The sequence below is a fragment of the Natrix helvetica genome (assembly GCF_964273705.1).
Source record: "Natrix helvetica genome assembly, chromosome: Z".
Classification (NCBI taxonomy): Eukaryota; Metazoa; Chordata; class Lepidosauria; order Squamata; family Natricidae; genus Natrix; species Natrix helvetica.
The window spans coordinates 52,449,129-52,463,423 of NC_138554.1; the positions used below are offsets into that span (position 1 = coordinate 52,449,129).

Sequence of the window (14,295 nt, forward strand, 5' to 3'; positions counted from 1 at the left end):
GATACCCAGGGTACTGCCTCTGCAGGGACTGTTGTGACTGATGGTCTTTGATAGCCTTGTGCTCCCTTATCTGTCTTTCAGTTGGCATAAAACAGGCTTTGGGTCTAGCTGGTTCAGGACAACTTAAGTTCTTATAGACTGGAAAGAAGAAGTGGGACAGTGCCTTTTAAATGCAGCTGAATTTGAATCCCAGCTTTGAGATTCATTATAAATTGAAAAATGCAGAGAGGTAGAAGCAGACTATGAAAAGCACAGTAGGCAGAACTGAAACTTAATTATGAAAATTAACTTTGTGACTCTCTGGTTTTGTCTGTGCATGAAGCTATTTCCCCCAGTCCCCCAGCTTCCTACATCAATTTTATTTTCTGAGAAGAGGAGGTATTTAGCTATGCTTTGTGAAAAAACAGGAAGTAAATGGTTCCAGTCAGTAATTTGCAGAAAAACATGCCCAAACAGTATGAAATTGAGCATATCTGAAACAGTTAGAAGGACATTTGTGGCGGTGTCTTAATATTAACTGTATATGTGTTTTATATGTGGATTGTGGCTTTGAATTGCTACTTTCTTGATGTGAAGATTGTTTAGTGGCAGGGTAACCTTAGCAAGTATGAAAGGATGATACATGGTTAGTTATTGTTTTCTTATGGACTTTTTCTGGTCAAGTAGTGGAAAAATCGCTGGCAGTATCTTCTGCCTCAAGCGTTCATGGAAACACTTGATCTGGATGAGGGAACAAGAGACACGTAGGCGTTTCGGAAGAAGTGTTAAATTTGCAAAACATCACAACACAACTCTGGCTCTTAGATATCCCTGTGTGCAACATTAGTACAAAAGGTGTAGCTTGTGTTATCACTTCACAACAAGCCTTTCATTGTTTTTGTTTTGGAAATAGATGTCTACCCAAACACAGTAGTTCCATTTTGGGCAGCAAAATATCTATCACCAGGTTGGTTTTTAGCAAAGCTTCTGTGCTTGCCAACAGTGACTAGATCTCTACTTCAAAAAGGATTTTTTAAAAAATACTTTGGTTTTCAAAATGCAATCTCTGAAGGTCTGTGACAGATGTGTTCACCAAGGAATAAAAATCTTTACAACCCTTACCATAATATATCATTCTTCCAATCTGGTGCTTTTCAGATGTGTTTGAATTAAACTCTTGTAATCTTCACCCAGCTTTGGCAACTGACAATCAACCCAGCTGGAGGGCACTTGGAGCTGCCATAGACCCAAAACATAATTATTTACAAGTAGTTCTGAAAACTACTTGGTTAAAAGGCTATTCTTAAGAAGTTGGTTATGCATATTAAGCTAAAAATGTTACGTCTTCAGATTTCTGTGGTAGAAACACACTTTTTTCCCCATGCTCCTGAAACAAAGAAGTAATATGCTAAGTCAAAATTTGGGGGGAAAAACCATTAGTATGAAATGCTTTTTTATTATTTTGAAAAGTTCAGCATATATTTTTGAAATTCTTTCATAAGGATGCTAGATATTTTTTTTAAACATGAGCCTAAAGAAGAAAAATCCTAACTGCAAAACTGTAAATCTCAGTAGGAAACATTATGTCCTATATAGCTTATATATTCCAGATATTTTCACCATAGACATCTTGCTAAGGAATTCTAGGAGCATTGGTCCCAGACCATCTGGAGGGTCTTGGGTTAAAGAAACTAAAGCAATGTGATGCTAGATACTAGTTTATCAGATTCAATCCTCTGTTGCCTAGCCAGGAAAGAGCAGAAAATATTCAAATTACAAAATGCCATTTGGGGAAGGGAATATTGAGCAAACTCAAGCCAGAATGCCCATCTACTTACAAATTCTTCTCAGCTCTTTTTGCTTTCATTTTTATGGTGTGCCTCAAATTGTCTCTGCCTGTCTTCTCCCTTCTCCCCATTTGAATGTCTTTGATTCAACAGTCCCAGGGAATCTGGATATTGTGAATACTGCTCTTTAGTAGTTTCTAGCAGAGCAGCTGAAAGCAAGAGATAAGCACCTTTTTAAAGCTTATCTAGAGTGGAATTTTTACAATGGACCCTGGTTGCCCCAGGAATTGGGGCCCTTTGGTTAAGTCAATTGTGGATGACCAAGCTGCTAGCCTTTTTATTCTTCACACGGATGTTCCCCCAAATCCCACTTCTCTGGTCTGTCTTGGTAAACACCTATGTCTTCATATGTATCAGCTAGTTCAACCGTCAGCCCCTGTTGAAGAAGAAAAATAGAACCAGTCAATGAACGGAAAGTGTCAGCCAGGGCAACAAGCACTTTGTTGTGTTTTTTGGGGAGGGGGGAAGGGGGTAGAAACATGCTGTCCAACTCCATTTTGTTCTTTCTACATGCCAGTAAAAGAATTGCCCAAAAAACTGCCCAAAACTCCTCCTCAATGAGACAAAAGGCCCAACTAGTCCAGTTCTTGACTGGCAGAGTGTTCAGCCAGAAGTCGAGAATGAAAGAAGCCGACTTGTACAGTATTGAACTAGATCCATAATCCATCCAGGACAGAATTATTTGTTTAAACTGGCTGTGGCTCCCCAGAGTTCCAGATAGGGGTTTTCCAAGCCCCTCCTGGAGAAGAGGGGAATTGAACATTTCTGCATATGAATGAAAAACTTCTCCAAGGGCTGGCTACAATTCTCTGGCCTGAAGACAACAGGCAAGCATGGAATATGAAGAGAAATGCATATATTTTTATGTGGTTAAGACTAAGAATCTTTCTCTCTGTTGCTTACCTCATAAGTATGTTCCTCCCCAGAGGCATCTTTTCTGTCACCCTAAAGTGGTAGAGAGAGATATAATCAAATTTCAGATAGTTTGATATTTCTTTTGATAATCACTTGAGACCCATTGGCTAAGCATTCCTGATCCTTTTCCTTTTTAAATTCTTGCTGAGCTTATTTACCAGTAATCTTAATGTTTTATTAAAAATATCATATTTAGAAGATCTTTGTTAATGGACAAAAGAAAAACCTAACTAATTGGAGAAGGTCCTTTGAGATGAAATGTGATGATTTGAAAGAGAACTTGCTTCCTAGTCTGGTTTTGAAATATTTGAGGTTGTTTCTGAAGTCCATTTGATTATGGGCAAAACCAAGAAAAACTCTGTTCACCATCTTCTTTGCAAGGTCCTCTTGCCACTGGTTTGGCTTTGTGTTCCTATTTTTCACAGAATATATGCTTCATCCTAAGAAAGACACTTGACTTTACCCCAGCCCATTACCCCAGCTTCTGCTTTGATGATTTATTTCAGTGTCTGCTCATGATGGAAACTGTAGTCCAATAAATCTGGAGGATGGAAGGGATTAGGCTATGGCATCCATTGGGTGAGATGAGGTGGAGGGAATCCATGGCTCAGAATCAAGCTTAAAAGCAGGAGTTTTCTCAGCCTTCATTAAGCAGATTTGAGTTGGCTCAATTTGTTGCTTCAAATAATCATTTGCCAGTTTTATGTTATTGAAATACTTCAAGTGTTTTCTCACTTATTTGTCCATAATTTACATTTGTTCATTTATAAATACAGCAGAACATGAAACAAGAATCATAATCTTGCCAGATATATTATTACGCTGGCATTATGTACCAGTGAAATATTTCCAAACTTCCTCCAGAAGAGCCAGATCTTAGTAGGTCTCCAGAATGAAAATAAAGAAGAGCCCACCTTTGTATCTGGAGTCAACTGTTCTAGAGGAAAGGGGCTGAGAATAAGAAGGTGCGTTTGCAGCTGCATTCCTGCAACGCTTCAAAATAGCAATAGCACTTAGATTTATATACAGTTTCATAATGCTTTTACAGACCTCTCTAAGTGGTTTACAGAGTCAGCATATTGCCCCCCAACAATCTGAGTCCTCATTTTACCCACCTCGGAAGCAGCGGTGAGATTCACTTACCTTCCCTACCAATTCGCAAATGTGAGTGCACGCACCACATCTACAAATATTCACCACCTTCTGCGCATGCGCAGTGCTCGCACATTATGTCGGGGCGGGTGGGCAGAACCTTCTGTAGCTGCCGCTATCAGTTCGCCCAAACCAGAGAGAACCAGCTGAATGCCACATCTGCTCGGAAGGGTGGAAGGTTGGGTCAACCTTGAGTCGGTGAGATTTGAACTGCTGAACTGCAGCTAGCAGTCAGCTGAAGTAGCCTGCAGTATTGCACTTCAACCACTACGCCACCTCGGCTCTAAAAATGCCCAAAAGGCCCTCCCTTATTCATGAAGAAGCCACCCACATGCTCTCATATTAAAAAATCACCATTATAATCACAAATTTGATTATAGTCTAGTGGTCAGTCAAGGCCCCTACTGAACGATTATGAATATTCCATTCACTCACCTTCCCTTGGGTTAGCAACACAGGTATGCTCACAAAAAGGACAAGAAGAATTGTCTGGATTAAGATGATAGCATCTTTCACGTTGTGCCGACTCTGCACTTGCTCATAGGTGCTAATACCTTCAAAACAACAAAATGACTCACTTTACTTCTGTACTTTGCTTATCACAATGTGACTGCGTAACCCTCTATCCTAGGACTACATTGACAGAAATATCCAGTTTTGACCACTGTTTTCCTTTCCATCTTTGAAATGAAAATAGTCTGTACTATATCCAGGACATAATTCAGATCCTGCGATGCAGTTTAGGTACCACATATCTATAGCTAAATATCTTTAAATCCTGTAAATTTAGGAAAGGATACAGAGGTTTTGAAAAAGGTTAGATGTCTTCCAGGTGCTGCTACTAACAGAGATGAGGGGCATATTTTTGAGATAGTCAAGAATGCTATTAAGGACTGTGATGCTGATGCTATTGTATCTCTTGGCACAAATGAACTGTCCCCAAAAGATGTACTTTCTGCGTTGAATGATTTCCAGAGCTTGTGGCAGGAACTTAGTAGGATAGGCTGTAGGCTTAGTAGGATAGGCTGTAGCGGGAATTAGAAATTCAAATAAATGAGGGCAGATACGTTATTGTTGCCATTATCGAAACTTGGTGGGATGAAACAGGAAATAGATGAATTTTTTGCTAGTCAGTAAACGAAGATATATAGGAAGCACATCAACTGGGAGACAAACTCTGCACTAAGAGGTAGATTAATCAGGTTCCTGACAAACCTAGCAGACAACTTTGTTTCCCCAAAAGCAGAGAAGGGAAATAGGGGATCAGCAAATTTAATTCTTACTAACAGAGATGAAAAAATGATATAAGGTGTTGAAGCTACAGGAACCTTGAGGGAGAAAGTGATCATGCAGTATTGGAATTCAGCATTATGCAAGCACGAGCAATAGAACAAAGTCAAACTAGAGTCTTGGACTTTAAGAGAGCTAATTTCAATAAACTTAGAGAGAACTTGGGAAGGATGACACCAAGCTGGCAGGAATAACCAACACTCCAGAAGATAGGCTTGTTACAGAAGGATCTTGACAAACTTCAACATTGGGTGCTATCTAACAAAATGAAATTCAATGGTGAAAAAAGTAAGGTTCTACATTTAGGCAAGAAAAACACAATGCACAGATATAGTATATGTGGTACCTCAGTCAACAGTAGTAACTATGAAAGGGATATTGGAGTCCTAGTAGACATCCATTTAATTATGAGCTAACAGTGTGCTGCAGCTGCCAAAAAAGCCAACAGTTTTTGACTGCATTGACAAAGGGATGGAGTCAGGATCACGTGAAGTGTTAATACCACTTTATAATGCCTTGGTAAGATCACACTTGGAATACTGTATCCAGTTTTTGTCCCCACGATGAAAAAAGATGTTGAGACTCTAGAAAGAGTAACAAAGATAATTAGGGGACTGGAGGCTAAAACATATAAAGAATGGTTGCTGGAATTGGGTATGTCTAGTTTAATGAAAAGAAGGACTGGGGGTGACATGATAGCACTGCTTCAATATCTCAGGAGTTGCCACAAAAAAGAGGGGGTCAATCTATTCTCCAAAGCACCTGAAGGCAAGACACGAAGCAACAGATGGAAACTAATCAAGGAGAGAAGCAACCTAAAACTAAGGAGAAATTTCCCAGCAGAACCATTAATCAGTGAAACAACTTGTGAATGTTGTGAATGCTGCAACAATGGAAGTTTTTAAGAAGAGATTGGACAACTATTTGTCTGAAATGGTATAGGGTTTCCTGCCTAAGTGGGGGTTGGACTTGAAGACCTCTAAGGTCCCTTCGAACTCTTGTATTGCATTGCATTGCATTGCATTGTTCTATTCTATTCTATTCTATTCTATTCTATTCTATTCTATTCTAATTCATTACATATCTAGCTAAGACAGGCTGCCAGTATGAACAGACAGAATCCCAGAAATTAGCTGGTATATTCTTCTCTGGGAACAGAATGTATGGCCTTGTGTCAAGAAGTATTGTCCATACATAGCAATACCCAAGCATGTAGCATCAGAGAGGGCAGTATTTAGAAGATGAAAGGTTTACCCATGACTTTGAGTTCAGTACCACATGTCGCCTTCATTGAGTTCTTGATCTTACAGTGGTAGATACCATTGTCGGTGTGCTGGAGTTTGTTGATCTGCATCACTACAATTGAAGTATTTCCAGTCACATGGACTCTGGAGCTGTTCATAATCTCCTGGTGTTTGCCCTGATCAGTCTCTTTATGCCAACTTGCCTGAGCACCAAAAGAACAGCTAAGGGAAATTCGGGAGCCCCCTCTTGCAGCAATGAAACGTGTATTTATCACATTCATGAAAGTGGTTGTATCTGTATAAAAGAAGAAAAATCCATAGTAAAGAGAGAAAGGTGGAGAGCAGGATGGAAAAGAAGGGTAAGTATCTTTATTGGACTTTTTGCCAATCTTCTTCAGCCAGGTTACTTCTAGAAATTGCTGCATTACTGGGCTCATTACATGTAGCCAGTATCTGGATCATGGTAGACTAGGAAGACAGGTGGCTCTAAATAAGCTATTGAAACATGTATCAAGTTCCAGCTAATTCCTGACTAGAGGAATGAGTTTGTCAATTCTTCTTCACTGGAGATGTGGAGCTATTCTTATCTAGGAAGGTCCTTGTATCCTTAATAGCTTTGTGGCAAACATTTATGTGATAGTCGAGGACTTCCCAAACCCGTGGAGAGTTCCCGGGTGGGGAGAGCTAGTTTTGATTGGGATACATATTTGTCTTGTGTCTTCATTCAGCTACAGAGCACAGTAGATTGGGACTATATTGCTTTTCCTTTACCTTTGGGGTGAAACTGACATATGGAGCAGGTAACTGGATAGAGTCATGCACTATTTGGTCCTTTCTCAGTTCAGGCTGGCTTTTTTGGATTTGAAGAGCTCATCTTCTTACAGAGTCCAAGTCTCTTTGGATGAAAAGGTAGCCAGATGGGGGAGAGGAGGTACTGGCAGAGCTTTTTAATCAAACACAATACAGGTGGAAACACAATCCTTGGTTTGGTCCACTGACAAAGAGTGAAAGGTCCATAAGGAACCCAGTGACCTGACATAAATGTGAACATTGGGTTCTTTTACACCACCCAAATTATTCCAAAAATTGCAGCCATAGAGCTCTAGTAATGCTCAAAATCAGGCAATCATTTTACAAGTAACAAATAACACAGCCTTGGAAAAAGGATGTTGCAAAGAAATTTCAGAATTAGGAACTGGAAGACAATATAATCTTGAAAGTACACATATACCTTGTTTTTGAGAAACGTTATTTCTTTCACCAGAAGCTTTGGTGATTGTCATACCTGGGGAAAGAGAAAAAAATGCTCTGAAAAACAGCCAGTATACAACTAAAATTGAAATTGGTGCCCTTTGATTTTTCCCCTGTCTTCTATGCCTTCAAGCAGAATGATCTAAACAAATGAAGAAAAAAATGAAGCAAGATTTTCCTCCCCCAAATTCACTTCAATAAATTTTGATGCTGGATATGCTTTTAGTACTCTTTAGGTATGCAAGTGATTGGTGAAGAAGGATATTTTGATTATTACATCCAAAGATTCAGCAGTTCCAACCAGTGTTCACTGCAATCAAGGGCTGCAAGAGTGGATAGAAATTGATTTTGGGCAGGATATAACAAAAATACAGTGCATCCCCCCAAGGGAGATAAATAGACAGCCATGTTAACATGTTTTCCTTCAGCCTTGAAATGCCAGAGAAGTATACTGGCATCAATTGCCCTGCCTCAACTGATGCCCTGATTCAGAAACCAGGATGGCAAATGTTCTCTTTACAGTTTCAGTGTGGAACAAGATAAAAAGTTGATACGTGGTTTCTTTATCACTATTACTGAGCATTATTATTGGTTTTTTAAAAAACCAATCACCCATTGCTGTCCTTAGTATCAGTGATCTGGGCACTTGAGGGGCTTCATCACCCTCTTCTTAAGTTGCCCCAAGTCATGCATGAAGCCCGTGTCCAAAATAGCCGCTCAAATAGGCTACAGGCCTAGAAGAGATGTGCAGAGTGAAGAAGAAAACACAACTGATAATGAGGAAATTCCGTCTTCACCTACGCTGCAAAAGAATGGCCATGCCTGTGATAGGAGTGCAGAGGCAGCCTGTGGAGAAAGAAAAATTATGTTCCCAAGTAATAAACACAATAGAAAGTATAGTCCCAGAGCGATATCAATAGGAGGCAACAGTAGGGGAAGGGGGGAAGAATGGTGAAAGCAGAATTACTAGGAAAACCAACTTCTTTTGTACACGCATTGTGATTTGTATTCATGTGCAAAAGGGCCAGAGCTGTGGGGCCACACCAAGCCACAGATGCCTGAGCAGGAATTTGAAATCGCTTGTCAGCAAAACAACGGAAAGCCTGTAATGCACTCACTGGTGAAAGAATGAGAAGACACAACTGGCAGAGTCTTTCCTGATTTGAACCTAACTTCTCTGGAGCATGGGGTTGAACTTTTTCCAAGAAAACATCTATCTTGTTTTTATACTGTGGTTTAACACTCTTTTAACGAGTGCCATCTTGTGTAAATGAGGAGCCTATGTAGGCATGACAAGTGGTTTGGAAAGTGATGGCCAGGCCTTATGCATGCAGATGTCTCTTTGGAAGCCAAGGGTCTGCCACCTAAAATGGTCATGGTGGACCTGGAAAGACCAGCCATCAGAAGTGGGGAGTGCCCTCTGTAGCAGTCTAATGGGGCTAAGCGATTCTAGGTATGCCACCAACCCCTGACCATATCACCAGCTGCATGAAGGATCAGAGTCATGGGTAATATTGTGCTGGGAGAAGTCCCACTTCAAAATTAGACCTGCTGAAAACACAATAAGTTGCCTCCTCTGTAAGCTGGAGAATTAATAAGAAGGCAAACCTCATGAAGGCAGTCATATAAAAGCTGCCATCAGGGGAGATGTGAGGATGAACCTTCAACCAAAGACATTTTTTACTGAGTTGTGTAAGCCGGTCTGACTTTGTGCACTATGCAGACCAAGACTAAGAAGGGCCATGGGTTTCTGATAGGGACCTACTTGATATCTATCTAAATTCTGCAGGCGGCTACCTGGCTGGCTATTCAGGACTTCTCTACTCATCATGGCCTTTCTCTAATACAAGTTCGTAGTCATGGCTAAGTGACCTCAGGTTTTTCTAAACCACCAAAGCTGAAGTGGAATTTTCAATGTTCCCTAAGTACCTTAGGGGCCATTAAGCTGATGATTCAAAAATGGGGGTGAGGGTTGGAGGTCTATCTGGGCACATTCTCTGAAGTGGCTGGTGTGTGTGTGTGTCACATGGTGAGGATAGTGTGCTTGAAATAATAGTTCCTCTTCCCTACCAGGTCCCCTGCATGGTGTGCTGGCAGCCCAGTTAACAGATCACATATGGTGGGTGCTAAAATGGGAGATCAGCCGTCAGCAGGTCAAATACAACAGTGTGCTGGCTGACATTCCTCCAATTTTTCACTCTTTCTACCTCAACCTTCCTTGTCATGAAGAGGGGAACTGGGCCAGCAAGTCTGCAGGGGTGGCAGCAGGTGTTTCAGGGATACGGGAGATATCCTCCCTGTAGCTCAGATACTGCAGGCAACCCAGAAAATTGGCAGATGTTGGAGAGAGGCAGGGCTCAGTAGAACTAAACAGTACTTCTTATGAGCCTTGCCCAACCACATAGGTTTCAGCAGCAAAAGCACTACATTGAATGGCCTGCCTCTTGGTCCCCACTGATGGGCAGTGCACAATAGCGAAAGAACTCCACGGGGCAATTTTATTTTCAATAAAACTCACATCAACCTCTCTACCCATTCCATGGACACTTGCACCATCTAATACATGGGGTCAGGTGACAGTCCAAGTTATATCTAAAGGATCTAAGGAAAGCTGGAGAGTCTCTCTTACTCATTTGAATAATGCCCAATCAACTTCTGACAGACAGTCCTCCTCTCTAATTCATTTGTCTGAACCTGCCTCTTCTCTTAGCCCCCAGAAGGGCAACTGGATGTTTTTTTCTCATGGATGAGAAAATTCACCAGTCTCTGCCTCTTAACTTGCCCTGCACTGCACATTCTCCCCTCTTGTTCCTGACAATAAGTTAAACTGGCTGTCTAGATATGCTGCCCTGAGAAAAGCAAGTGCCAGAAAGAGATTAAGTGAGATCTGAATTCAGAACGGAAGATCTGCAAGGAAGCTTTGAAGACTAGTGTTAGATTGGGTAATGGATAGGCACACACAGGCTTGAACGATAACAACAGCTCTTTATTAAAGCACAACAAGTAAGAACAATCCAGCGAAGGTTGAGTCTGACAGCAGCCCCTTTATAGGGAGCTGTTAGACCCTTCGACCAATAGGATTAAACCTCTGTTCCCACCAGAACAGAGGACCTTGGTGGAAACCATTGTAGCTAGTCTGGATATCTAACAACTAGAATATTCATACCTTTGAAGAGACCCTCTAATCTATCCCCTCACACTTCTGACTTTCTATGTTTTCAAGACTCACTATTTCCCACAATGGTATATTTGTAAATTGTATTTTCCTAGCCATGATTTACTAATAAAGTACAATTGACTGGATTCATTGAATATGTTAAGTAAATATCCAATGTTATATTATGACTTAGTATGCTCTGTAAACCTAGCCATTGACTGGGTTCATGCTAAGTCATAATGTTATTTGATTTTGCCTTAGTGTACTGAATGGACATAACAACTATGGTTTATTCAATAATCCATGATTACATAGAACATGAGTTAGTGTGATGTGTGAATCTACTTCATAACAATCTTTCTAAAACCGTGTATTCTTTCCATGGGCTAATTATTTTTTAAATTATTACAAGAAACAATAGAATAATGCTCACTTTTCACTTCTTGTTATTGGATCATGCTTTAGGCATGTTTTTTTCAGTACAAGTTGGGGGTTAAAGATCCCATCTTGTTATACTTAATCTCTGCCCTGGAAGATGAAATCTGATCAATTCTATTTATGCATTTACTGAAAGGTAAAATGTGTAATGCCGGGTAGCTTAAGTCCAATATTATTATAAGGCTGAAATGCAAGTACTTGGAAGGAAGCTCTTTTGCATTTAAGAAAAAACTTGCTTTGAGAAGTCATAGCTAGGATTACATTGTAATCTTAAACTCTTTAGAAATAAAATGAGAGAAATGTATGATTCCCAACAGCCATGTTTTCTACAGTATTCCTAGTCTTAATTTGACAAAAGCCCTACTGAGGTCAGGGAGAAGTTTGAAAAAAAGGACAGGGCCCCATATATGAATTGTTGAATAAAAAGCCTCAAATGATTCTATTTTACAACCAGATTTGCTGAAAGGACCTCTTTTACGCTGCATCCTATTATTCAAGATGGATAGAGAAGTTTCAGTTCTTCTATCCTTTTATTCAGCCCAAATAATTTACGAATGCCCATTTTCATTGCTTTGCCCTTCTCTGGAGAGCTTCAGAAAGAAAGTTTCTCATTTTAGATAGCAAACACGATATGTGTCAGTGTCTCTCTACATTCAAAGCAGCTGGACAGGAAGTGTTGCAGTTCTGGTAACACAGCCCAATGAACACAGTTCTTTCTTGCTTGCTTCTGTGAAATTTCCCCTAAATTATTCTGGGAGTGGGGGGAGGGGGGGATGAAGAAGGTCCTGGGCTCTTTCTTAGACATTTCCATCTCCCACCAAAATCCCCAAGTAATATCTCCACCATCACAAAAAAAACCCATACTCTCTTTGTAAAATGTGGCTTCAGGCATTTAGTTACAGTTTTGTAAAATTTCATTTTATAAAATAAAGCATGCTCAGTAACTTAAGAAGATGTCATTATCTCTTATTTGGTACAGTATTGCTTTTATTGAATTCTCAGAATAATTTTCTGCTGATCCCTCTATCCCTTTCTCTCTTTTGCTACTTTTTCCTCCAATCTCACATAATCACTGGAAAACCAACACCTATCTTTTTCAGATGGGTTTTAGGTTGCCTACCTTGTTTATTTATAAATCAAATCTTCACCTGGGATCCAACTGTCAGCCTACTATGAATTTAGATCAGACTTCTCAACAAGGTATCCTCTTTATGCATTAACAATATTAATCTTAGTCAACTTGCAGTGTGGAAACTGAAACTCTAGTTCTACCATCCGAATGGCATCAATTTAGAAAAGCCAATGAACATAGTTTTTATCCATTTATTTGCTGATTTAGGCCCTATAGTTCAATCCAAAAGATTAGCCTCATAAGAGAGAGGGAAAAACACATTAAAAATTCAACTGACATTAAGCTACCTAGGACTTTAAACCATCAGTCAATGGATTTGGCCAAAGGAGATGGAAGAAATCATACCTGTGACTACAAGCAAGAGCCCCAGGGTGGCCCCAAAGTCTCTGCAAATCCAGAAGGAAGAAGCTGCCATAGCTGAGCAAAAGTGGAGATGGAAGGAATGTATCTTGGATTGAATTCAATTGGAGGTTTGCAAAAACACCTTCAGCCCTCACTTTCTTCTTTCTTTTGACAAAGAGCTGAGGCTCCTGGGCTGAGCTCTTGTTTCCTGTCCATGTAAATTCAGTTGTCATGGGACAGTCCCTTGGGTGACTTTATTGGTAAGAGCTGCACTTAGTGACTAGGTCTCACATTGAAAGTGGAGGAAGTTATTCTGGTTCACCACCTTTTCTCTTGTGGATATTGTGCTTTGGATTGTTTTATTTTATTTTATTTATACCATATTGTTCCTTTCCAAAAACTCCAGATTGGTGGCTTCTTCCTTCCTGCATAAAATTCACAGAGTGGGAATTTCCCTCCCTTCTGGCTGTCCCATAGTGGTTTCCCATAGTGGTAGCTGTGCCTCTGCATTTTACTAGGGAGAAGTAAACCAGTCCCTGCAAGGCAACTCTTCTCCATACCTGATGCTGATCAAGGCTGCTTGCTAAACCGTCAGCTTGACACGCAAGCACAACTGCCCACACAGATAGAATGTAAATTTATCAGCCCCTTCATCATCCATTCCTGTTCATCACCAAATCAGGTTTCATGTTAACTTCTTGGTGCCAATAAAAACAGGCATTGTATCAGGTGATAAACTCTTGCTCTGTTGTCTGCACTCTTTGTTCTCTCACGGGACACTTCTTGAATATTCAGAATTAATGTTCAACAGGGACACACCGTTCCCACAAATAAGGGAAACATTACATCATGGATATATGAGCAAAATAATTGAAAATAGGAAACAACGGACATCATCAAACGGTCATGGAAAGAGATCTCACATTGCTTGTTTTAAAAGTAATGCAGCACCCAGTTAAGATGGGGGAACTTAAAACTTTTGCCTGCATATGCTCTATTCACCAAGGCTGCTTTGTATTTTACCTTACCGCTAAGGTGGTACTGGCTTTTAAAAAAAATGAAATCAGAGATTTCCCACCACAATGTCCTTTCTCGTATCTAAGAATTAGTTTTAAATTAGTTTTTTTAAAAAAAAAATAACGATCATTAATTTATGGTAGAGAGTAGGAAACAGTGGCTTAGATGGAAGCTGCTTCCAGTGGGGCATCCAGGAGCAGGAGGCTTTGATTCCAAACATCCCTCTCCAAAAAATGGAGTTAGATCTAAAGCACATTTCTGGACATGAGGATAAAACAGGAATCTTGGATTGTTGTCTCCTTAAAGCAGTCTTTTCCAACATGAAGCTGAATGGAATAATAGACAAATACACAAAATACATATAATTGTAAGACATGCTTTACACAATTGGTTCAATATAAACTACACATTTAATTGCAAATGAATTGGATTTTCCCTTCAAACTTTATGAATTAGTCATTGTGATTTACTCCATAAATAATTTTCTGGTCATCCACAGTTTGCCACAATGTGGGAACTGTGCCATAAAAA

The 14,295-nt window shown here is 40.0% G+C and overlaps 1 protein-coding gene across 1 annotated transcript; it reads right to left on the bottom strand.

Moving 5' to 3' along the window:
- Window positions 1-1,434: 1,434 nt before the first annotated feature.
- CD79B (CD79b molecule) lies at window positions 1,435-12,903 on the bottom strand. The gene is made up of 6 exons (XM_081933894.1): window positions 12,751-12,903; window positions 7,659-7,712; window positions 6,438-6,722; window positions 4,329-4,447; window positions 2,730-2,771; window positions 1,435-2,202 (listed from the first exon to the last, which is right to left on the bottom strand). Exons 1-6 carry the CDS (start codon window positions 12,818-12,820, stop codon window positions 2,104-2,106), a joined length of 669 nt encoding a protein of 222 aa, XP_081790020.1. The 5' UTR covers window positions 12,821-12,903; the 3' UTR covers window positions 1,435-2,103.
- Between the last annotated feature and the right edge of the window lie 1,392 nt (window positions 12,904-14,295).

Excerpts from the sequence above, each read along its gene's own strand:
- CD79B (XM_081933894.1), bottom strand. The coding sequence starts at position 12,820 with ATGGCAGCTTCTTCCTTCTGGATTTGCAGAGACTTTGGGGCCACCCTG. Across the intron at positions 6,723-7,658 it reads TAACGTTTCTCAAAAACAAG|ATACAACCACTTTCATGAAT; the intron begins GTATATGTGTAC and ends TCTTTTATACAG. Across the intron at positions 2,203-2,729 it reads GGGAGGAACATACTTATGAG|GGGCTGACGGTTGAACTAGC; the intron begins GTAAGCAACAGA and ends CTTCTTCAACAG.